Source organism: Heterocephalus glaber, unplaced genomic scaffold (assembly GCF_053883595.1).
Source record: "Heterocephalus glaber isolate CG9 unplaced genomic scaffold, H.glaber_assembly_v1.0 deba00000347, whole genome shotgun sequence".
Taxonomy (NCBI): domain Eukaryota; kingdom Metazoa; phylum Chordata; class Mammalia; order Rodentia; family Bathyergidae; genus Heterocephalus; species Heterocephalus glaber.
The window spans coordinates 25,569,702-25,596,170 of NW_028258143.1; the positions used below are offsets into that span (position 1 = coordinate 25,569,702).

At 39.3% G+C, this 26,469-nt stretch overlaps 1 protein-coding gene across 5 annotated transcripts in view; it reads left to right on the plus strand.

Moving 5' to 3' along the window:
- Nucleotides 1-1,038: 1,038 nt before the first annotated feature.
- Nucleotides 1,039-26,469, plus strand: part of Cntnap5 (contactin associated protein family member 5) — an 874,588-nt gene continuing 849,157 nt past the window's right edge. For 2 of the 5 annotated variants that reach the window (XM_021236419.2, XM_021236420.2), the window contains exon 1: nt 1,039-1,461. In XM_021236419.2, coding sequence (XP_021092078.2) covers nt 1,380-1,461 — 82 coding nt within the window. In that variant the 5' untranslated portion in view covers nt 1,039-1,379. Of the gene's footprint in view, nt 1,462-10,351; nt 10,477-26,469 lie in introns of all 5 variants that reach the window. The other 3 variants (XM_004836022.3, XM_021236418.2, XM_087198285.1) reach the window with 2 other exon arrangements.

Sequence of the window (26,469 nt, forward strand, 5' to 3'; positions counted from 1 at the left end):
CCAGCTCTATCTGCAGTATTGTAAAGCGTGCTGCTTGAAGACCAGGTTGTCAGAAATCTATCTAGTAAAATAACCTGCGTAATCGCTAATGCTGAGGGCAGGAGAGGAGAAGGAGGGGAGGGAGACATCAACTTCCTCTGAAGCGGGTAGGTCTTTCAACCCTAACAATTGTAAGCTTCACGCGGAAGAAATCATCATGGTCCCTCGTTTTGTTAAGGTTTGACAGCTGTCTGACAGAGTCCAGTAAAAACAGAAGTTAATTTATGGTAAAGCCAGAGCGCTCCCAGATGCATACTAGATGCCAAAGGCAGAACCAGGATTTCAAAATAGGCAGTTTCTAGAAAGAAATTAAAACCACTCTTTCTTTTTAAATGTAAGCCCCTCCAAAGGAGACCTCCGCTTCCCCAACTCAAGTGCCCGCCCCGCAAGGTTCCGCCTGGCCCCCGTCCCTTCCCCTCGCCGCCGTCTCCGATGCCCAGGACCCACCTGGGCTCAGACCCCAGCGCCCCGGCCCGGCCCTGCGGCAGCTGCCCGGGCCCCGCGGCCCCTGCGCCTCAGCAGGACAAGGCCGAAGAGCGGAGGACGGAGTGCGGGTCGCGAGAGCAGCCGCAGAATCGGAACCTGGTCCTGTCTCGCCCTCCGCACCTTTCCCTGCCGGGAGCGGACGCGCAAAAGAAATCAAACCACGCGGCGCGGGAGAGGAGGCAACCCTCAGAATCCTGCGGGGAAAGCCCTTCTTCCACCTCCAGTTGGCCTCCCCTGCAGCGCTCTTGGAAGCCCCAGGTTAAATTTCAGCCTCTCAACTCCGACAGGGGAGGAGAGAGGAGGGCCGGGGGGGGGGGCGGGGGGAGGGGGCGGACGGGAGGAAGGGGGCGGCGGGCGAGCCCGAGCCGAGCCCGAGCGGAACCGGCCCTCCGGCGCGCACCGCAGCAGCTCCCGAACCCGGCTCGGACCCGCCCAGGCCGCTCTTATAGGCGCGCGCGGGGCGGGCGGGCCGGGGGCGGTGCCGCGCGCCCTGCTCTCCTATAAGGGGCTCCGCCCCGGCGCGGGTCCGGTTCTCGCGCGCGGCCAGGTGGCTCTGCCGCTGCTCGGAGCCCGGCGCTCGTCGTCGCAATTGGGTTTACATCTGCTCCGCGAAGGCGGCGAGGGGAGGCGGACGAGGCGGGAGAGCGCAACCAGCCGGTTGGGGTGTGCGGCTTCAGCCGCAGCTGGCTGCTCGGGGGAGAAGCCCCGCCAGGGATCCGGGGAGCGGCGGGCGCGGGATGGAGTGAGAGCCAGCGCTGTGCCGGGTGGGGGCGGCGGAGAAGACGGACAGGCGGACGAGCCGGCCCGGGCTGCCGCTCTGGGATCCCACTGGACGGGCCCGTCGTTCGGCAGAAATGGATTCTCTACCAAGGCTGCCCAGCGTTTGGACTTTGCTGTTCTCCGGCTTCTGGCATTTAGGATTAACAGCTACCAATTGTGAGTACCGGGAACGGAGTGGTGGGTACGTGGGAAAACGTGGCTTTCTGAAAGGCAGTCAACTACTCAACTGGACTCAATTGCGTCTGCTCCGGGCCGGGGTGGGGGGTGCAGATCAGCGTAGTTCTTCGCTCTCTCCACCCCAAAAGTTACCAGAGCTCGCCTGAGTCAGGCCTGCTGGATTCCCGTCCTCCTGGAATCGCAAAGTTCCCTTGGCCTCTTAGCTCCGCGCTCCGTGCTGCCTGGTAGCTCCCTGCTTTGGCAGAAAAGGGGCCCTATTTGACACTGAGCTCTGGGAGCCGCTTCCAGGGACAAGGTGCTGCTCCCAGACACCGAGCTAGGAATAGTGGCTCCCTTTGAATGCGACTGTCTCGCTTGTGTAGCATGCCCTGCGGCCCCAGAACCTCACTTTCTGCACCGCCTTCGGCAGAGGGCTTCAATCGGGGTGTCTTGCAACCAGCGGGCACCGGTTTGACAGGACTGGGACTTTCGGCCTCAGAGTTATGGACAGTGTAGTCCACCACAAGATCAATGGCTGCCACTATTCCTTGAGGAAGGACTCTGACGCACACCCCACCCTGCCCCCAAATCTTAGTGCCAAAGAACACATAATGAGTATGCACTAAGTGTACATCCACAGTCTGTCATCCGATCTCTAACCACGGCAAGTGCGGGACAGGCGTTTCATTTAATAGGCAGGCAGGCTGGACACCCGGGGATCTGCCATCTGAACTGGGTATTTAAGGAACCCAGTTCTTCAAACTTAAATAAATTGCTGGAGCTATCAGAGGTTCAAGCTCAATTGATCAGCTGCCTCTCTAGACAGAGGAAGGGAAGTTTTGTTGTTGTTGTTGTTTGTTTGTTTTCCAGCTCTGGGAACTCCTAAATGAGGAAGAATGCAATTAAGCCATTTGTGTTATTTCCAGAGATGGTTTATCAAGGTCCCTCCAAATTTCTGGGCTTGCTCCCATATCCTCTCTCCCTGCCATGAACCTCAGAAATGTTAGACATATTGAAACAGTATTGTCTTGTTTGTAAAATCTGCGTTATCATTGGCAGAGAAAGGTCCGCTTACTACTTGGGCTTGCTTCTATCTCATCAGCCAGTCCCTGAGGTCCACAGAAACCCAGAGTGTCTCTTCCCACAGTGGAACCTCCCAGGAAGACCATTAGACACACGTCATGTGCTGGAAAAGGTCCAGAACAGAACCAGTGTTCCTGTGACCATAAGTTTTGAAGGGTCACACTCTATAATTACTTGTATGCCTTGTAAAGACTGTAGTAAAGTTTGTGTTCTAGAATAGGGCTAAAAGGGAGGAAATTAGTTTGGAAGTTAATTCAGGGAATATATAGAACCAAGTTAGAGTCTGATTTTTTTTTAATACCTCATCCCTCTTGCCTCCTTCTCTTTCCCTCCCTCCTTTTCTTCTTTTTCTCCCTTCTGTGAAATTATTCCCAGGTTGCTTTACAAAAAGATCTAAGTGGTTGCCAGAGAATTTAGGTGTGTTGCTGAGCTAGTTTCTCTACCTTCTAGAACACTAGAGGTCAGTATTGTCCTAATGAAGCAAAGGTGTGGTTGTAAACTACTGCGGTGTGTTTTCTCTTTAGCACATTTATCTATCTAAATGGAGTGAGCACTTTGAAGATCCACAACGGTGGACTGAGGAATAAGGATAAATAGAATGAATGCCACTGGAGTATAGTTTGGGTTTCCTCAAGTAGCACCTTTTTTCTTGAGAGCCAAGAAAAAAAGTTGTAGAGTAGCATTTTCTGTGAATTAATTGAATTATGGTTAATATGTTTTAATAATGCTCATAAAATCTAAATGGCATGGATTTAAGACTCATGCTTATCATTGCTGATGCAGTTATAAAGCTAATTCTGAACACTTAAAATGAAACTTCGTGATAATGAGCTTCAGTATTTCATCAGTGGCAGTTTAATTTCCTCATTTCCAATCACCATTTCAATTGAATCACACTACTTGCTAAATATTTTGGGGTCAGTGTTCTTAAGGAAGAGTGATAAATGTTTATTATGCTGCACAAAATGTATTAATTCGGTGAACAATAGAATAGCAACAGAAAATTACTTCTGAACTCCATACATATTGGAGGTTTCAGAAGCTATGAAGCAAAACCTCTAAGAAAAATACATTAACATTTCAGAATTCCCTTAGACTTCTATTTTTCACACTCTTTATTCATTAAATATAGGCCTTGGATTTACTATCTATATATAATCTACCATTTATTTGCATATTTTAAGGAATACCAATTTCTTTTCAAATAGACATTTTTAAGTGTATATGGAGAAATTATTTTTAAAGATTATTCTTTCTATTCTTTCAAATAAAATATCACTTGGAAGTGGATTATTTACTCAACTGGTTCTGTGCTACATAGTTGTTCCTGTGGACTTTGTTCATGTAAAACCAACTTTTGTTTTTATCCCTTTTGGAACAATTTATTGTTGTCATTTTTGCTGTGTGAGGTGTATATATGTGTGTATGTGTTTACTTATTTTATAATTTGACCAAAATTTGGGCATTTATCTGCAAGAAAAAAATTGAATGCTTACTCAACTATAGGTTTTATAAGTTTCTAATTAAACAAGATTAAAATGAAGTCAGGTCAGAAGGGCCAGCTATGATATAGATATGAATCTGTGTGGAGAACATAATTACCTACCAGTAAAAAAAAGTCTGGAAATTCCCTCATTTCAGATTTCAGGATATTAAATAGCTGCATTTCCTTTGGGCTTACCCTGAGGGGATTAGTTAATTTCAAATATAGAAGTAACAGGCTAATGTTAAATGAAAAACCATTTTACATATAATATCAGCTCCTTTGACACAGGAAGCAGAGTTGTATCTTGATAGGTGGTTGAAGTGAAACTAAGAGTTAGAAGAGACAAGTAGTTCTAGTTCTAGCTAAGTCACAGCTGAAATGTGCAATGCCCACCACCCGTTGGGTTACTTGACCTTCCAGGGCTCACTCATCTAAGTTTGTTGCTGCATATTATGTTCATAAGAATATAGCTTTGAGAGGAGAATCAAAATTTTTATTCTAGCTTTTTCATCAGCTACAGAAATTCATCTAAGATATTTGAGGATGTTAATTGTACTCATAAGGATATTCAAATAAAAAGGTGCACTATACCTTGTTTTATCTGAAGCCTTTCTATAAGCCCAACTAATACGTTTATAAATAAACAAAGATCATGCTGATGTTATTCAGCAGGGAAATATTTGGTATATACTTTTTGTGGCATTTGCCATCAGCAGAAGTGAAGAAAGCAATGCAATTCTCATTTGGAACAGTTCTAAATATTTCCCCATTGTTGAATCAGTTTATTTTTGACTGTCCATAGGAATGAACTCCCTTTCCATTCTCTTCATAGAGCTTCCCATCTCCAAACTAGATTGATATTTTTACAGTGGTAAAATTTTAATGAAACACTGTTTCTCAATGTCCTTTTCTTATAAAACAATGTGGTATCACTTGAAATGTTCCTGAACCTTTTAGTTGGTGATCCAGAGATTTTATGTTTGTAAGCCAGAACTCTGCTAAAATATGGTGGTAACCGTGCTAATTGTCCTCATCAGAGAGGAAGGAAGGGGATGGATCTAGTTACTGAAAAGGACAGAAGACAATAGTGATTTACTCAACAGAAATATTGAACTGCTCATTTGAAGTCAATAATATTTTAATTCCTAAGGGAGATTACCTTCATTCATCAAAGCTTTGCTGTTTTCTGGCTGGTGACCTTATAAAGGTTACTTACTTGTCCTGATAATCTTAGTGTCCTGGATGACACTTAGTGTGAAGAAGTTGGATCAAATGATTATGAGGACACATCTATTTCTAATGTATTCTTATCTTTCAATGCTGATATTGCCTACTAGCTATTCTATTTGTATACTACTTAGATGACTGTCCTCCAAAATTGTAAAGGAATTATAATTTTAAAAAGAGCATAATAGAATTTTAATTCTTACCAACAGTTATGAATTTTATATTTCTTACTTCATACACACAATTTTGTAAGGCTGCTCAGGAGGGTAGACTTTTACAGATCCAGTTTACAGATGAGTAAATTTTAATAGTGCTTAACGATTTCCCTAAGATCACAAAGCTAAACAACAGGATCTGGAACTCTGTCTGCCTTTTAAATAGTGATTTCTTTCAAGATAATAAAACTCATTCCAATGTATTTGTTTAGGCAATGAGTATAAGCATCTGTGGAAATTTGACATGGGCTCCTAAGATTAGTCTCTAACTTTATCCATGGCAAAGGACATGGGCTAGCAGTTTCTACAGAGCAAACTCCTGAGTCATGTCATAAAATTACAAAACAAAAACAAAAACAGAAACGGAATCTAGACTTGATGCAAGATGATAAACATAACAATAGTCAAAAATAAGAGGACTTGTATCTGAATGAAAGCTTCATATCTTATTTTTCTTTTGTAAATCTCCATTTAAAAATACTTGATAAGGAAAGAGCATAATCTTGGTGAAGACTTGTGTATCCTCTTCCCACATATACCCAAGTATATAACAATACCATGGAAGGAACTTTTATTGACATCATGTCTTGCAAGTCAATACATGGGAAATCAAAATTATTATTGAGCAGTAGTAATGAACTTTTTGTCTCTGTAAAGGTTTGGCACTGATCTCTCTACTACTCAAAACTTTATATCCACAAATCCCCCTACACAAGTTTATGGAATCCTTCACCTTCCATAGACAAACCTGACTGGCTTACATCTTACATTTATTTGCATGGGCTACCTGCTTGGTCCACAATACTCTTTCTCATTTGCAACCTGCTTTCACATTCAGCCAGCTATACACATACACATATATGCATGCACTCACACACACAGGCACACACACAGGCATACAAATATTTCCAGGCTGAGCCAGCTGCCTCTATATATTACATTTCCACTGTAATTCTTTCAATCCTTGTCTGTCAAGTATGATGCAAAGTTCCCTGATGATCATATTTTCTTTGAATATATACATTTAACAGCTGAAAAATTAGACAAAAGAATGAGTGAGAGAGGAAACTAATGGTTTTTAGTAAGTGCTTTCATTCTTAAATTGAAATTCCTTTATGTCCTTATTACCAGAATCTTCCTTTTAAAGCATATTTTGTGTTTTTTTTTAACTAATAAGTACTCTTTATGACTGTCTTGGGAATTCCATGATATTTGTTGTTAGTTGAAAGAGAGGTTCAGAGCACTTTGATCATGGGGCTATGGAAGAGGACTCTGAACCATGCATAGTGAACTCTTTGTCCCTGTGCAGGTCTAAAACTGATCTCTAGTCCTCTAAACTTCATCTCCACTGTTTCCCCCACACAAGTTTATGGACTCTTTCTCATTCCACAAAACAGCCAGATTGTCTCACATCTGAAATTTATTTGCATAGGTGATGTGCTCAGTCTACCCTATAATGGGGCTGTATGAAAGCCTGCATATTTTCATGACTGCATTGTGGACATGAACTTACGTATGTGTTACATGGCCATGTTTTCCTTTAAGAGAAACATTCACCATCCATTTGACCTTAGTACCAAGTTGAGCTAATTTTATTAACTTGCTTTATGCAATTTTAATTTGTTTTCTATATAGTCTGAAAAGTACATTTTCACATTGCTATAAAAACTGTTGTTCATAGCTCAGAGTTCAATATAAAAGGAAAATTTTGGATTTCATTCAGTGGAGTTTTAGCACTAAATTACTGGAAAGAGATTTTTAAGTTGTAAACCTACATTACCCTAATAGAATGCATATGAGACTCTTATGCCATCTTACACTATGGTTAGAGAAGACTATTAATAATTTATGTGTTACCCAACTTAAAAATTTAAAGAAATAAGTCCCAACTACTGATTCTCTTTCCTAAATTTAAGTTTCTCAATGAAGATGGAGAAATAAAGTCATAATATATATTCCATGACCTTAAGGAACTTTACCCTGGGAAGTTAGAAAAGGAAGTCTTTAATCAAGTCAGAGTGAAAATGCTGTAATAGAGTTAAGTGCAAGTAAGTGCAAAATAAGACACAAAGTGAGCATCTTAAACTGCCTTATAGTGTCAAGGTGTGTTTTTTAAGACAAATGAAAATAAAGTTTGGACTTCAACCAGCTCAGTGTTAGCTATCTGTGAAAAGAAGGTTGGTTATTATGTGGCATAGAAATAGAAGGAGAAACTAAAGAAGTAGGTAAACATGGGGATCTTTTATTTGTATTCTTAAAGGTACATGATTCATTGAAAGCTTTTCATCATGTACTTATCAAAATCAGATTTTTTTTTTTGTACCAGGGATCAAACTTGAGTCCTGGCACTTGCGCAGCAGGCAGCGAAACCACTGAGCTAAATCCCTGGCCCTCAAAATCAGATTTTTGTTTCAAATAAATCACTTTGTAGGAATAGGCTAGAAAAGACCAAGGTGGGAGGGGAGGAAAACAGTTAAGAGGTGATTACAGTACCTCAAGTGACAATTAGTGAGAACCTAAAGAAGAATGCTTCGCTCAGCAGTTTACACAAATTCTGAAAGAAAATAACAGCCAAGTGAATTAGGAACCCAGGGATATATGAGCTAGTAAACTCACAGAAGGTGCAGATTTGTGACTAAAATGTATTCTATAGCTGCTCCCATTGTTTTTGACAAATGAGAACTATAGATGCTAGAAAAGGTGCTCTGTTCTCTGAAATGAAGTTCTTCTCTGGGAATATCAAACGACCATATTCTCAGTGCAGTGTATTTCATATTTGCATGACATTGTATAGCATGAGCTGTCTGAATCCATCATCCTGATGCATCTTCTAGTCTGTAAATTATGCTGGTTTTTGTCAGCAGAGTGAGAACTAGTCATTAAGGAATGTGTAATTAAACCTCAACATCCTGGTTCTTATTCCCCCTCTGACAGGGGCGGGTAGGCCAGACTCACGACTACTATCAGTGGCTGCTCAGTGGCAAGAATAAAGGGGAAGTGAGGTGTGCTACGTTGATTTGCTATCATTGGTAATTGATTTGCAGGCATAAATCCCATGTCTCTACATTTCTAATTGCTTTTGTGCATGTTCTTGGGGGTTGATTAATGCCATCTGTCCCCTGGATCAGCTGAATTGAGTTTTAAAGGATGACAACAGTAATGTTGAAGATAGAAAGAAAGTGAAGGGAAATGCGAAAACATGACTTATGATATATATTATTTTTAACTATCCACCTTTAGAAGCAGACATAGCCCTAGGAAGACAATCTGAGCCAAATAGCACTGTACAGGAATTTGCCTAACAGACAGATGCTTTGTTGGTGTCATTCCAGGCCACTGTTTGCTGAATGAATATGTTAATCTCTAGCTCTCCTTCTCCTTTCTTCTCATTTTTCCTTCTTCTCTTTCTCACCAGTTCACTCTACCATGTGATTGGGTAGTTTGTGTATTCTCACTGGCCTTTCCCCAAACTTATTATTGTGTATGGATAGAGGAGGAAGGGAAAAACAATGCCTGCTGGATTAGCACTGCCTTGCACTATGTGGCAACTATGTGGGCACAGTTAGCAAATGGGAAACTTCCCAACAACGCCTGCTACCAGGGCAGGCCTGACAAGGATCTGCCACCCACCTGATTTCAATACCCATCTACCCCCAAACAACTTTTTTGCCACCTCCACTAATTGGTGGAATCCCTAATTATGAGAGGAGCGTATTCCAGTTCACAGAAACAAACTTTAAGACACAGAGTTCCCTGGGAAAGAAACTATGCAAATCTATGTGGAATGATATTTGACTGAGAGAAGCAAACTTTCTAGAAGGAAAGCTTAATTGAAAAAACAATATTAGGTGTTGGGAGAAGGGGAAGAAAATGTTCTGAGTAGGGAAGAAGCAAAGAATAGAAATGTTGAGGCTGCTAAGGGAGATGTGGCTCACGTCCTGTTTATGCCCAGGCTGACTTTCCACTCTTTCTGTATTACAAGGCTAGAAGTACAACAGGTAGGCAAAAGGGAGATGATGAAGGCCAGTGGAAAGAGCACAAGTCACACAGTTGTTGACTGATTGAATTCTCCCTCATTTAATATTTCCTACGCATACTAATTGTCATGGACTCTACTGGGTCAGCATGAGTACAGTGAGTTACTCTCTAAAATGAACGTGGTGTGGGCATCCAATCCTTACACACGTTATCATAATAACTAATGAATCTCAACAAGTATAATGTCCAATCAATTATAATAAAAAGTAGGGCAAGGATGATACTTCCATTTTTAAGCAAAGAGAATAGCTCACTTTCTGTTCATCCAGGTAATTGGGCTGTTGAGTGATTACCAAGGCAAATAACTCCCATGTCAAAGAAACTGTGATCAAAGGCTACCTCCACTGAACAGAGAAATAGGACCATTCTGGATTCCTCACTTGGCTCCTGGGCTCTGTCACTGCTCCTGGGCATTAGCTGAGAGCTCCACAAAGGAAGCCTCACAGCAGAGTGGGGGAACATCTCCATCCGGAGAAGCAAGAAGCACAAGAAACTGAGCAGGTGATTGCAGAGGTCAGCACTGTGTGAGAAGGGTCTTTGAACAGACTTTAGAGAACTTGGTGAGCCTGTGCCGAGGTGTGTGCAGTATGCAACTCATTCTGTACAGCCACCATTGCCAGCAGAGTTAGGTAGATGGAGGCAGAATTGGAAGATTGGGCAGAGGTGTAGTGCCCTTCTGTGTTCCCTGGAAGCTTGCTCGTCCTGAGTAATCTACAGTGGTATTCCTCTGTTTTTGTTGACTTTAGGTTAATGTTACGTTGAGGTACTATAATTGCTGAATGATAAAGGCTCACTCCATCTGTAAGTGCCTCATTCATTCATTCATTCATTGAGTCCACAGGTGTTTATGAAATGGCCATTGTTCATGTGCTTCCCCATACATTTATGGAAGCCTGGTGATTAAACTGTTGATGGGAAAAAGAATGAAGATCACTGCCCACAAAGCTCCAGAGAAAAATAACACAGGTAACTGCTGCCTCCCAATCTAGGACCTATGCATTCCACCACTTTGTTGCTGCTCAATATATTAACCATCCCTTTCTCTTTACTAAGTCTTTCCTCTCCAATTCCTTTTCTTCTTCTTCTTCTCCTCCTCCTCCTCCTTCTTCATCATCATCACTTGTTGCCTTCACTTCAGTGTACCTTCCTTCTGATCCTCTTCCCCTTCCTTTCTCCTCTTCTCTCTTCCCCCAATTCTACTCTTTTCTTCTTCCTTCTTTTCTTTCCCATATCTCTCCTCCTTTCTGTCTTCTTCCCCACACTCTGCCTGTTTCAATTAACTTCTGCTAAGTGACTTGTTTTCATGTTCTATGGCCTAAGCAAATGCTTTTTAAACTTTACACTGAAGTGCTGCTCACTGGAAAAAGAGAGAACCCAGGGGAGTTCACAGCTCCAAGTGGGCACTGAAGCATGTAATTTCTTGAATTTTATCTTAAACACTCAGACAAATTTGCATTCAGCTTTATATTATATCCATTTTATATTATGATAGAAATATTTTCCCCAAATCTCAAATTAAAGTTGATGAGGCAAGTTTATTAACTTAACCCATAATAGAGGGCTGTGTTCACCCAGGGGCACAGGCTTAAGCTTTTTGTCTCTCTCCCTATTTATGCCTGCCAGAGTTCTTATATCAAAGGAAACAACTTCAGCATCTCTCCCTCATCTTGAACAACCAGTTCCTTCATTTCTCATTATCCACTGTTACCTATCTGTAAGCTGCAGATTATGATTAATCAATAATGAGAAGCAAGAGGATCTTACCAATTCACAGGAGGGAAAGAAGCCCGTGAGCCTGCTTCATGAGCAGAAGCTGAGCTTTGTGAAGGAAGGCATTGTAGCTAAGAAGAATCCCCTGCTGCACCCCAAGTCTGTGCTTCTCTTGCTACAGTGACCTGGGAGTGTGTGTCATGTCTGGGGGGCTTGGATTTAGGCAAATGAGCTCTGTAAGTTTCCATGGTTGGAGTCAACAGGGTAGATTTTTTCTCATGGGATGAAGGCTAGGATAACCAGGACTTCAAAAGAGCAACTAATGCCTCTCATTTTGTCACAATCAGGAAACTTTTGACACAATAAAAATAAAATGAAAGCAGAAGATTGGAATGTTGGGACATTGGAGATTAGAGATAACATCAACTAATGTATTTTTCCCTTGGCTGGATTTCAAACCTAAACTCTGAGCCAAGATGGATACTTGATAAGGTTTTGTTATATTTCACATCACAATTCTGTATAACAGTTGTTCTTTTCCCCATGCTAGGAAGATCAGATATTTAATAGCTGGCACACTACAATTCTAATCAAATTCTCTGAATCCAATTCATATAATGAATTATACATATGTCTGTGTATGAGTATATATGTCTAGATATGAGTATATGTGTGTGCATGTATATATATATATATATATATGATAGTATATATATATAGAGAGAGAGATATGATATCTGTCTTTTCTTCTCTCTGCTGTGTCTTTGAACCCAATGCTTAAGAATGAGCTATTCTTTTGCTAATTGGTACATATGTCCAGTACATAATATTCATTCCTCATGGGGAGTTGATTCATGTAAATGACACATCTCTGTTCTATATTCAGCCTCTTATACTGCCCTTCCTCCACTATTTATCCATCTCTTAGTCTCCTTCCCATTTGCAAAAGATCTAGCTCCCTATTTCTTGTTATGTATTATGTGTTTTATTTATATTTTGGGTTTCTCTTATAAGAAAAACCATGCGATACTGAAATTTGTGTGTCTGATTTATTTGCAGTTAACATTGTAGTCTCAAGGTGCATCTGTTTTCCTACAAGACTCATGTTTATCCTTCCTTAGGAAGCACTCATCCTTGGGGAACTAGTTTTCTCTGATCCAGGGTCTGAGAGTGCTTATATGTTCAGACCCACATATTCTGCTGTGGTATGCTGGTCACCTCACCAACAAATGATTCCTGTGAACCTAATTATAAAAGTTGGCTTTATGGTTCATGTAGACTTCATGATTGGTGCCCACTGTCAGTGCATCTGTACCAGTGTTGTGCTCTCTGGAGACACTTCTCACTAATTGCAATATTTTTATCACTGCATTACATTGTATCACCTATATCACCTATAGAACTTGATAGAGGGACATTCTTTTTTTTTTTTAAATCTGTACTCTCATGTTCATTACAGTATTATTTACAGAAGCCACATCCTGGAATAAACAGTGTCCATCAACAGATGAATAAATAGTAGGTGGTATTTTTATACAGCAAAATGCTCTTCAACCTTTGAAAGGAGGGAAGTCCTGTCATTTGTGACAATACAGATGAGACTCAAAGATGTTATACTAAGTGACATGAGCTAGACATATAAAATTATAGCGAAAATCTCATTCCTATTCACTCATATAAAGTAGAATGGGAGTTGCCAAGAACTGGAAGGGTAGGAAGGAATAAGGAGATGTTGGTCAAAAATACAAAGTTTCAGTTTGGAGAAATGAGCTTCTAAGATTTCTAATCCAGCTTGGTGACTACAGTTAATAATTACGTTCTACACTTGGAAAATTACTTAAATTAGATTTTAAATATTTTTACCCCAGAAAAATTATTAATATGTTAGGTGATGAATGTGAACTAACTTGATCTAGTCATATCACTATGTATGTATGCATATATCAAAAACATGACACTGTAACCATAAATATACACAATTTCTATTTATCAAATAAGTATTTGCTGCCAATGAGGAAAACACTATTATACTTTGATCAAACAAGGCAAGGACTGGATGGCATTCAGATATAAGCTGCATATTTTGTCTCTAAACCTAGCCCATGGCCACTTTTCACCTGGTAGGGAGAGATGGCAGGGTAAGCGCGACAATCCTCTGACAATGCTGTAATTCCTCACTGCTGAACAGGTGCCAAGAGTACACCTGCCCGCTGGCTCTGGGAGTGCATTTGGCATGGGAAGATCAGCCCTTGCTCCAGCTCACTTTCTCTATCAATTGCAGGGAAATCCAGACCACTAAATACTTTGCCTTATTCTCAGGCTGTCATGAATTTGACCCTTCAACATAGGCTACTGGTTTGCTTAGCTGTGAAGTCTCCTGTCTCTTGCCTCTTCTTTTCCTGCTCTTATCTGGACTCCGTGGACCTTCTTACACAGCCTTAGAGAGGTTCAGTAATGTGTTCAGGTCCACTGCTCTGTAGCCATGCCTCTATTTCCCTCTGTGCGGTTGTTGGTAGAAAGGACATTGTGTATTCTGAAGTTATTCACATTGAGCTAATCAATCAATTCTGTCCTCTAACCCATAAAAACAATTAGCTTCCCAAAGAATAAGGCCTTAAATATTTAAAATTTATTTCAGATGCAGACTCTTTTGGTTTCCTAAATGAAATAATACACAAAATTTTCATAGGTAAAATAAATTATAGGGAAAGCTGCTTCTGGGAAAATGTGGAGAAGAGGCCCAGAATTCCACTACTCAGTGCATTGTTTCTCCTCTGAATCCTTCTGGAGGTACCATATGAAGACCCTTGCCTTATTCCTAATTGTAAGAATCTTCAAGTTTATAATTGCAAGCGAAAGGGCTTTGCCTTGAGAAGGTTTGGAGGGAGAGTGGGGACGGTGTCCTTGTTCAGTAAAGTCTCACCAGTGTCCAGGTTCTTCAATGTCATTTCCATCTTTAGTCACGCTGAATAAACAAGTACTTATTTTTCAAATGTTATGAACATCTAGTAATTGTACATATTTATGGGAAGAGATATGACGTTTGCATATGTGTATATGTTATGTAGTGATCAAATCCAACTAGTTAGCATATGTATCACTTCGAACATCATCTCTAGTTGGTTGATTAAATAGCAGTGATTTCTGATGCTCTTCACTACACAGTGAGGTGACTGTTGCTAGCAATGAGACATTGCATATTTCAAGTAGCTAGAAGTAGCTACTTGTTTTTAACCCATTGGAAAACTTTTTCTTGCTGCTATTTTATGTGAGTGTCAGGGCAAGACAATCTTATTGGCATTTACTGATTTGAAAGGATAGTGGCTTGTCAAAAAATTGCTTCTTCACCTTGATCTCTTTAGCTTGCAGTCAACAGCTATTTTCATGTTAAACCATTATCTTGGAAAGCCCCTTGAATTATCCACCTGTATCCTGGACATTCCCTTGGGACCTCCTCAAAAGAAGGGATCTTATGTTTGTTGTGATTAAATTGCCCAGGTATAGCATGGTGCATGGAAAAATAACTAACTGCTAAATTGAAGTGCAGATGAATTGAGTGAAAACTGAGCAGAGGCAGCCAGTCTGGATTTGGGGCGGAGTAAGAACCCATCTCTGAAGGTAGACACACAGTGGGCTCTCTCTCTGTGGCCTCTTGCCCTGCTTCTTCACTTTTGAGAATCAGCCATGGCCCACTGTCAGTGAGGGCCTCTCACTACTTCCTGATGTTAATTAGCTTGAGTAGAAGTGAAAAATGTATGTAGAACAGGTAGAATTTTTGCATATGTGGACTCAGTCTTGGTTTGGGAATTTCTGTGGCACTGTTAATTTCAGTCCCATCCTGGAGTGTTTGGTTAAAGTGTGATCCTTCAGATTATCTTCACATTCAGGTCTATATGAGGTTCACTACTCCCTCTGATGAACTTCAAATGCCCTTGCTGTCTATTTTAACAAAATTTAATATGATAAACAATGTAATAATTTAATGCAGTATAGGCAATTTAATTATTTAAATAGTTTATAGAATAATATATATAAGCACATATGCATACCCACATTTTATTGTTTTAATATTTTTCTTCTCCATGGTTAAGATAACAAATAACATTGTCCATGGGTACATCCTCTGTATAAACCACTTGTTCTGCTGACTGTCAAGATTTATTATCCCCCGAGGTCAATATTGACTTGGGTGTCACTTTTGTGGATATTTACCTCTCTAGATAATGAATTGAAATGGGCACTTGGATGGAAATTAATATCTATTTATTTTCTAAAATCCAATTGTGTTTTGCCAAGAGGATGCATAAAAGCTTTTGGGAGTAGGTAGGCAGGTTCTGCTGTGGCTGCTCCGATGTTGGGTGGTGCTCAGCGTGCATCTTTTGCTTTCTAATGTGCTGTGTTCCAGTCTTTCACGCAGCTCTGTTCTCTAACAGACAGAGTGTGAATGTCAAATATTTCCATCTTGACATTTTAGTAATATAATCAGAAGGTTGTGATGCTTGAGCATATAGATAATAAGTGTACATTGGATTAACAAGCACCTTGGACTTGGAATTTAGTTTATTTAGGGTGAGATACTGTTACCTGAGAAATACAGAACTGTTCCAACAATAAAATAGTTAATGAGTACAGAAAGTGAATAAAATTACAAAATAGTTCATGTAGTTTAAGATATTCATTTTTTTTCAGTACTAGGGATTAAACCCAGGACATTTTCACTGAGATACCTCCCCAGGACGTTTTTTTAAATTTTTTATTTTGAGGAAGAATCTTATTAAATTGCCCAAGCTGGGCTCAAACTTGTGATCCCCCTGCCTCAACCTCCCAGAGTGCTGAGATTGCAGGTGTGTGCCACCATGCCTGGCTCATTCATCATTTTGATATAACATTATGTTATGTGTATTGGAGGAATATATGTATGATGTGTACATCGCTCTCTGACCAGTACTCCAACATTGTTTATATAACCTTGCAGCATGCATTTTTTGGGAAATATGTATGATCTTACCTATGGTGTATGGCACACACTCTCTGTGTGTTTGTATATTTGCAACAAAGTTCCTTTCTTTACTTGCAGACATCAGTACTATATATATATTTGGTAGACATCATTTAATATATCAGACCAGTTTGAAATTCTTTCTAACTTTGTGAGTCTAAAATAAAAATATTTTCTGTTATTCTAATAATCATTGCTGTGTCAATTTTGAGTAGAGTCACAACATAGATTCTGAGTAATGTTCTAGATTAGAAAATAACTGATAAAACCTTAAATAAAAATATAATAGTGACAATTTCTGTGTGGTGTTATGGATGCATAGAATGCCTATGCTTTTTAATGCAAATTTTCACAAGCTTGGTTTTGTCCATTATAAACAAGATATATTAGTTTAAATGTCACCTCAGCAAATCGTGTCAATCCAGTAATGTTATGATGAAAGACCTGAATTTAGGAAAGAATATGGTAATTAAGCACAGACTGTGACTTTGTAGTCAAGGGAATAAACACTGAAACTTCATTAGTAAAGTTAATCTAAGAAACATCTGAGCCAGTGAAATGAAATCAATTCAAGGGAAGAATGTATGACTCTATTGATGTTTTCACCCTTGTTGATACATTGTTTGGGGTAAAGATTTCAATGTTTTCTGTGTAAATAGCAATTTTTGTTGGCAAATTCAATTTGAATTATTGGGTTCCTATAGCTAAGTGTTTTGTGGCTTCATTGGGGAATCATGTCATTTTATAAAGGAGAAATAACAATACTATACTTGATGGTCAATGGCAGTCTCATTTTATACATCTTTAGTTCTCATGCCAAATTAGGAACAAGGGACCAGATAGTGCTTTATACTTCTGGGATGGTTTGATCCCTAGAAGAAGCCAAAGTCATTTAGAGGTGTCTGTCCACTGTCTCCATATGCATATGCACCCATGCCCCCAGACTGCAGTGTAGTTTGTATTTCTCTTTTAAAACAAGTAAAAACCAGTAAAGCACAATTATTCTCAACTAGAAATGGTTTTTCCATAAGCACCTATGGCAATATCTGGAGATATTTTTGTTGTTATAAGAGGGGTCCTGCCAGTGAAATCCAGTGGGTAGAAGTCAGGGATCTTGAGCACCAAAATCCTGCAATGTCCAGGATGTACCCTGACAATAAAAACTTTCAAGTCTTCATTACTGAGGTAGCCAAATCTATGAAATTTATTTAGATCCATCAGTAATTTATGCATTATTGTGTTAATTAAAAAGCAAAAAGATGCTTTCTTCTAAAATCTAGTCCAATAGAAAGAGCCAGAGAAGAGCAATTTGAAGAAATAAAATTCCTGCCATGGTTCTGTCACTTATTGATCTGACTTCATTGTTATCATTCCTTAATTTTTCCCCAAATATGTATGATGACACACATGCCCTACTTGGTATTATAAATATTAAATGAAATACACAGTGATGTTTGAGAAGCTATAATGACATTTTTGATGTAATGACAATTATTATAGTCTTTATTTTTTGAAGAATTGGTGGCCTGCCTGTACGCTCCTCATAGGGTTTTAGAGAGAAAAGAGATAACCCAGATGCCATAGACAGTGTGAAGAGGGGCAAAGGAGACATATCCTGGACAGAGAACTACAAATGCAAAGTTTGAACCATTTTTCAGTTTTTCCAGGCTTCTTCTGGTTCTCTTCCTAAAACTCATCCTGTCAAGACATCTCTGGATCTCTGGCAGGGGGCTGTGTACTGTCCTGCTACACTAAAGTCTGTTTATTGACCAGCATATTCTACCATGCTTTTTTCCTGTAGGCCTTGTCCAGCATGAATGCATAAGTATATAGATGTAAAATTCGGAGATGAAAACTAAAGGTACCAAAGTGTCCTGAGCTTCAGAGGCAGCATGGTTACATGTCTTAGGAAAAGGGCATGAGCCCATCTATCTGGATGACACTTTCTACCTCATTTAGCACCTCAAAAACCTTGGCTTTGATCACTTATCTGCCCCCATTTGATCTTCAATTTTTAAAATCAATTAAATGAGAAATAGTTTTTAATTTGTATTTGAAGTGCAAAGGAGGTGATTGGTCTTGACTTCTACAAGCTGTCTGCCTTTAGAAATAGGTAGATTCGGAAATCAGAAAGCAGAGGCTACAGAATGGGAACTTTGAAGTTATGCAGGGCAACCATAACCTGCATAAGCTGTGCAGGCCTCCACACCCCCTAAATGCATTCCAGACTTTTGACTACTCCATCCCACTTTGATTCTTATATGTAGAAATGTGACCTCAAGTGACTTCCTTAACAAAAACTGTGATTAATAGGACTTTCTCCTCTTGTACCCAAGTCTACCACCAAATACCTCCACAAAGCACCACTCACAGCTGCTCAACAGAACATCTCAAACCAAACCTTCTTCACCCTGATTTTTCTTCAACTGCCTAAGAGTAATTTCTCCCAATCTTTTCAATTCTTCTCTTTTAGTTTTTCCATTTTCCAGAGTCTTTTCTCTTTTTCTGTGCATATTCCACCTTGTTAACGCTGTATCTAAAATACGCTGTCCAGAATAGAATGCAGCTCTGGTTTGTTCTTACCAATCTGTGGAGGCTACAATATGACAGTCAGGAGAAAACCTGAGTTGGAGAGGAGATTCAGTGAGATTTCACAAAACAAGCCCTGAAGTCTAAAATGAACTAGGCTAGGAAACACCAAAGCATTGTATCATCAAAACAGCATTGTCGTTTCTCCTTTTTCCTACTCATTCATTCACTTAACTGGCCCTCTACTGATACAGATGGGTCTCCTCACTTTGCTAGAGAAAAGTTGACAAAATTTCTTGTTAGCAGTTTCTCCTTTTACCTTTTACCTTACCTCTCTCTACATAGCTCTTCCCCATGGCCCAGCTCTAGTTTTGTTTTTTTTTCTTCTTTTTTTCTAAATATAGTCAATGCTGCTACCAAGTGCCATCCAATGGAAATTATTATGGTGTGTCCTCATCCACATTACTCACTGGATCTGACACAGTTTGATTTCTGATTCTTCCCCAAAGTCAAAATGATCATGAAAGGAAACATTTTGAATTGATACAGGATATCAAGGTAGCCACAACAGCACAACTAAAGATACTTACAGAAGAGGACTTCCAAAGTGCTTCAGAAAGTGGCAAGAGTGATGCGATAAGTGTATTTGAAACAATAGAGAGTACTTTGAGAGGGGTAAATGGCAATCCGCCTTTTACTATATTAAGTGTTTTCTACTGAAACATTCACTATGTATTTCCTACTCCTGTACTACATCTTTAAGCCTTTAATTATATTCTGCCTTTAATTGGACTCTATTTTTCTTTTCATTAAGCATCTATCCAGCTACAATTCAGTGTAAAGAATTACAATTTATATAGTCTCTTTTTATAGTAATGTACATTACTGCTAATTTGTAGCAAAACTATGGGGTTAGTGCAATTTTTTTTTTTTACTTTGTATGTAGAGAAAAAGTTTAGAGTGTCTTAAGTAATTTGCCATAGTTGCTACTACTAATAAGTAGTGATGTGAAATCTAACTCAGATTCCCAAATACTGTGGCTTTTTCATGGAAGAGAAAATTTTAGAACACAGCAAAAGGATGAGATCCTAACAGTTTCTCAGTATCATTCTGGTCGATCAGATTAAATTGTATTTGTTGCACAAATATGCTTGAGTACCAGTATTAAATGCAAAACTCATCTTAACTTTTGACAAAGAAATACATTCTACTTCTGTGTATTTTTTCATGCTAAAAGCAGAGTCCAAAGGGTTTTAGGTTCCGCTTTCCCAAGATCATTCTTATAGGGATTATAGTCTATATGGTTCCCTTGTTGCTATCCTCCTGTGTGTTTTTACTTTTGCTTAAATGTTTCATAAAGCCATATGGTCCCTCTTATCTCCTGAACTGCCATGATGTTGCTGAGACATATTCAAGTATGTCTTGGCACACTTATCCTTCGAGTGACTTTATCCCAGGACTCAATCTTCTCAATTGTACTTATAGAACAGCCTCCTCACTGAAGAAATTAATGATAATAAGGAAACATACACACATATCCATACACATGCATACTAATATAAACAGGGATTATTTTCCTGGAGCAATGATTTCATTCAAAGGTTAGTAAGTGCATATTATTTTAATAGTAAAGAAAGTACAGATGTATTTTATATATAATATAAAATTCCATAGAATTTTCAAATTAAACATAAGATTTTAAACTCTAGCTTCAAAATATTACCCCCCCCACCAAAGCTTGAAACTCAGAGTCCCTCTTCAGTTAGATATTTAGGTATACCTCAGGAATAAAAGGAAGGAAGGAAAGAAGGAAGAAAATAACAGGAAAGCAAAGAAAAAAGAAAAGAAAGAGCTTTTTGAAGAAGTCAAAATTCTAAGAGTCAAATTCTTAGGGCACAGGTTAAAGCATTCAGCTTGGCCTCTAGTTGGAAATATCTTTATCCAAACATTTTTTCCTTTTCTTTTTTTCTTAAATATGGTGGAAGAACTTTTTAAAAAAATTAATTTTATTGGTACAATTTAAATATACATAATAATCACATTTAATAAAGGAGATTTGTATCTGTAGATGGTATATCTTGATTCCCATTTTTCTACCAGTCCCCTCCCCTCCCTTCAAACCTCTCTTCCCCTCCTTATTTATAAAAGCTTTGTTTACATTTTTATCCTTCTTTTCTCCATTATTCCCCTTTTCCTTTCTCCCCCCACCCCCATCATAGTTTCCCTTTCATTTTGAATAGTTTCTTCCTATTTCATATTATCTGTTATACATTTTGGTCCTTATTTACCCTTTCAGTTTCTCACAGCAGAGAGATAAAATGATATCTACACATGTGTGCCTGATTTATTTCACTTAAAAAAGTATAGTCTCAAGTTCCATCCATTGATCTATAAATGTCTCAAGTTTATCTTTCTTTATGGCTGAGTACTACTCCTTTATGTAAAAAATCCCCACATCTTTTTTGTCCATTCATCAGTTGATGGGCATTTGGGTTGTTTCCAAGATTTAGCTGTTACAAACTGTGCTGCTATAAACATGGGTGCACGTACATCATTGTGGTATGCTTTTAATTCTTTTGGGTAGATACCCAGCAGGGGAATAGCTGGAAATTCAATTCCAGGGCTTTATACATGTGAGGCAAGCACTCTGCCACTAAGCTAGGTTCCTAGCCCTTTGTTTTTTAAGGCAGATTACTATTCAGTGTTACAACTCTTTTATGTTATATGTGTGCATGTCATAGCTCCTAACATCCTCTGATACCAAAGTGCAGTTTGTGGATAATATATAGATAACTATCTTTCTTTTTATTCTAATACCAATATTAGGACAATCCTTATTATTATCTCTCTGTGTTGGGGAAGAAAGTGGAATGAAATGTTATTGACAGCCCTTTCTTCCATGCCACCCCCCAGGCTTCTCACAAAGAGTCCCGCATGGGTGCTATGTTAGACTCCTAAGGATTTCTGTTTTGTGTTTAAGAGGTGCCATGAATCTCCTGAAATTGTGCACAAGTCACTGTTTTGGATATGTGTGTGTGTGTGTGCGTGCTCATCTGTGCAGTTTTCTTAGAGAAAAGGTCTTTATATTTCACCTGACTTCCAAAGCACAGCATGACCTAGAAAAGATGAAGAGGAAAAGGCTGGGAGGGCCTCATTGCCCTCATGGTCCTCAGGGAGGGGAGGAGGGGAAAATCTTCCTCTAGATGCTAATGATTTTTACCTACCTCTGCACCCTCTCTCAGCTCCTAACTGGGTAAGTTTGAGCTCTTGGGGGCTGCAGGGAATGAGAAAGAACATACCAAAGGGAAAAGATTTACAGGATATAAAAGACAAGGGCAGAAAAGGAAACTTAGAGATTCCACAATTTTGCCAGTGGCCCATTGTGCACATTGCAAACAATCTGGAATTAATAGGGATGAACAATTTTATTACAAAGAATAGAGATTTTTGTAAAAATTTGTTCAGATCCTGTCCCTTTGTCCTTGCCTCCTCTCCCTTACCATCTGGTACAAGAAAGGAAAAGACAGATAAGAGTGGCTTAATATCTAGAATTTGCAAGTCTCTGAATATCCCCACCTGAGAACAGCTGCCTCCTACTGAGAAACCACTGAACCTTAAACATTTTCCACTGCATCAAAAGAAAGATGGCTGAGGTATCTATTTTTCCCTTCAAATATCAGGTGCCCACAGCAATTAGCTAATCATGTTCCTATCAGGTCAAGTTATCGGATAAGGCACTTTCATACAAGAAAAGAAGACAAATGGTTGTTAATGCTAAAGGGATATTCCACAGATAAATGAGAAAGGATTTCACCAGACCAGAGGCTCCACTGGGTTATCTTGACATCCCCAAGTAATCCACACCTTCTGCAGAGGAAACAAAGAAACTCGCCTGATGGGCTGGCGAGGGAAGTGGTGCTGTGGGCACATGGGATTTTTGGTTTGTTTTTGTTTTGTTGTGATTTTTTTGTTTGTTTGTTTGTTTGGAGTTAATATTAGAATGGCCTTTAAGAAAAGATCTCCAGTTGTAAGAAATCTCAAAAAAACTCAAATCTCAAAGAATCGTAATATCTAGCTTTCAGAGCCCAGCGTATTCAATTCATCTTTGCTTAATCTGAGTCACAGCCTAAAAAATCAAATGCTTACTGTATTAAAGCAATAGTAAGGCCAAGAAAAATGACGAGGAAGTTCTAATGCTATGTGACACTTATTACAGACCCAAAACAACATCAAATTATTTTCAACTATTGACACATTAGTCTTCATAATAACAGTGTGTGGAAGGTGTATATTGAACCCTAGTTTATATGTAAGAAACTGAGATAACAACACAGGTCAGGTGACTTTCCTGAGGTTGCATAGCCGGAGAGTGGAAATACCAACTCAGGAAGCAGGCTCCCCAGCTCACAGTTTCATGTCAAGGTCATGCTTCTGGTCCTTATTTGACAGAAGAGACAATGCAACAGGCATAGTCGCACAACCTAATCCAAGGATTATCGCTGCTACTCACCGAGCTTGGCTTTGACCTAGACCTGACTGCAGATGCCTTTCCTAGTTTGAACACATTTCAAGTAAACTGCAGCTAGAATATTGCAGTTCACCCCTAGCAGGAATATTGGTCCCTGATTCTCATTCCTGAACCCAGTTAAGTAGTAAGGCTGAATCCAAGTGGACCTGAGTGTGTCTTTTGCTCTGGAAACATGACATACCTCATAGCTTGACTTCATGCTGCCTAGTTTTCCTCTGTGTCCCTGGTACATACAAGGGCAGAATCTCAGCAATAAGAGGTATAAGACATCATATTTTTACTCAGAATTGTGCAATCCTCGTAAGCCAGCTCCGCTTTCTTTTCCAGCTGTATCTTTCCATGCACTCTTGTGCATTCATTGGGCACCTACTCTGTGTGGACAGGGTGCAGCAGTGGCTGAGAGTCAGCTCTTGCCTTTGTGACACTTAAAGGCCAGAATCACAGTCAGGATCATGGAGCTCTGCTTCAGGTGCTATCATTTTTGCCATACTTTTCCTCCAGCACATGCATGTGAGCCTGTGTGCATATCTACACCTGCATGTGCACACAGATAGAACACTTCCTTTGCTTTTCTCAATCATAGCTGTTCTTGAGTCCACAGTGATTCATTTATCTTCTTTCTCTTTTGATACGGCCTCCTTGTCTCTAGCACAGTCATCTGCCTGTGTTACTAGGTTTCTTGTCATGTGCTGCTATGGAATATCCCCCAAAGGGCATGTGCTGAAGGCCTCATCCCAGCCCTTGGCACTACTGAGAGGTAGTGGAAATTTAACAGGAGAGGTCTTGTGAGCAAACTTCCAGCTGTCAGTTGTGTTCCCTTAAAGGGCATAACAGGACAAGGCCCATTCTTTTTTCTTTTCTTTTTACATCCCGGCCACAAGATGACTGGTTTTGCTCCACTACACACTCAAATCATGGCATGCTACCACTTGCCCATAGCAATGGGGCTAACCAGTCATAGACTGAAATCCTTACACTGTGAGCTCAAATAAATCTTTCTTCTTCTAAATGTATTTACCCAGGTGTTCATTACAGTCATGGAAATGGAACAACATGGAGTTCTGGTCAGGGAGTGCATCTCTGGTCTTCCCTCAAAAAGTTGTTCCTTCACGCTAGTCACTTATTATGCATTTTTGTTGTTCTCATTAAACTGGCAGCATGGTGCAATTAGGACATGTTTTAGAGTAAAGAGAGTGGAATCAACTACATCCCTACTCTAGAAGTGTAACCACGAGAAACCTCTTAATCAGTCTTCTTCCTGTCATACATGTAAGTTCTTTGCTTTTTCATGTTTTGAACACATTTCTACCAAGTAAACACTCATATCTCATCTTATTGTTTTTATTTTCTTTATACATTCAGCAAGAGCTTAGTAAAGATTTTATTTATTCTTCATAATATATTAACTGAAAGTTATGGTCCTAATACTTCTGTTTGTCTCTGATTTGCATTTAGGTATTTGTTAGCTGGGTTGCAAGAGAATCCATGGATACCTGGAAAATGCCTATAACTTCCTTAAATTGTTTGCATATTTTTTTGTGTTTCTTATTGTATTCATCATACTTTCAGAGAGGTACAAGTTCAAAAATGACAACATTAGTAAGCCTCTATCATTTTTACTTCTTAAGATGTTTTCATTTTAGATACCTTTTATTGCATCTTTAACCTGAATCAACAAGAGAGACATGTTGACAGTATAAATGTCCAGATGGGAAGCTGGTGATGAATGGCAAGGACCTTGATATTTGGATTCCCAAGTATTCAAGCCATTTTAGATGACTTTAAAAGCCTACAGCAGAAAGTGAAAGTGTTCTTAAAGACTATCATGAAGGCACATATAATATATATATTATATGTAAATATTTTAGAAAATTATAAAAGATATTGGACTATATCAAATATAATTTTTAAATTTCTTTTATTGGTACATTTTAGGTATACATTTACATTTCTCATTGAGAACTTGTACCTTTACATGATGCAACTTGGTTCTTATTTTTTTCCCCCTTCTCTGCACTCCCTTCACCCCTCCACCCTTCCCTATTTACAAAGACTTTGTTTCCATTTTTTCCTTTTCTCATAATTTTTCCTTTCCCTTCTTTCCTTTCCCCTACCCCTCCCACTTCCCCTACTACTTTGGACCTTTTCTTCCTATTTTGCATTTTCAATTATTCATTTTAATCATTGGTATATTTTAGGTATATAATAAAATAACATTCATCATTGGAAATTTGCACTTCTACATAATCTCTCTTGGTTCTTATTTTTCCCCCTTCCCTTGCCCTCCCTTCAACCCCTCCATCCCTATTTACAAACACTTTGTTTCCATTTTCCCATTTTCTCATATTAATTCCATTCCCTTCTTTCCTTTCCCCTGCCCCTCCCACTTCACCTTCCCCTTTGCCCCTTTTCTTCCTATTTCACATTATCTATTATACCATTTAGTCCTTATTTACACTTTCAGTTTCTCACACTAGAGAAACTATTTGGTATTTACACATGTGTGTCCTGTTTATTTCACTTAAAAGTATCACCTCAATGTGCATCCATTAGCTATACATGTCCTAATTTCTCATTTTTATGGCTGAATAGTACTCCATTTCATAAAAAACCACATTTCCTTTTTCCAATCTCCAGTTGATGGGCATTCGGGCTGCTTCCAAGTTTTAGCTATTACAAATTGTGCTGCTATAAACATGAGTGCACAAATATCACTGTGGTATGATTCTTTTAATTATTTGGGGAAGATACGCAGTGGGGGAATAGCTCGCTCAAATGAGACTTCCAGTCCTGGTTCTTTGAGGTCTCTCCATACAGATTTCCACAGTGGTTGCACCAGTCTACATTCCCACCAGCAGTGGAGCAGGGTTCCTCTTCCCCCACAGCCCTGCCAGCATTTGTTATTGGTTGATTACATGATAGCAGCCATTCTTTCTGGAGTAAGGTGAAATCTCAGCATTGTTTTCATTTGTATCTCTCGAATGACCAGTGATATTGAACATTTTTTCATATATTTATTTGCTCTTTCTAATTTTTTGTCTGAGAAATGTCTGTTCATTTCAGATGCCCATTTTCTGATTCTGTCTTTAAATTTGAGAGGTCTGATCTTTTTAAGTTCTTTATAGATTCGAGATAGTAGGCCTTTGTCTGAGGAAGAGCAGGTGAAGATTGTTTCCAACATTGTGGTTTGTCT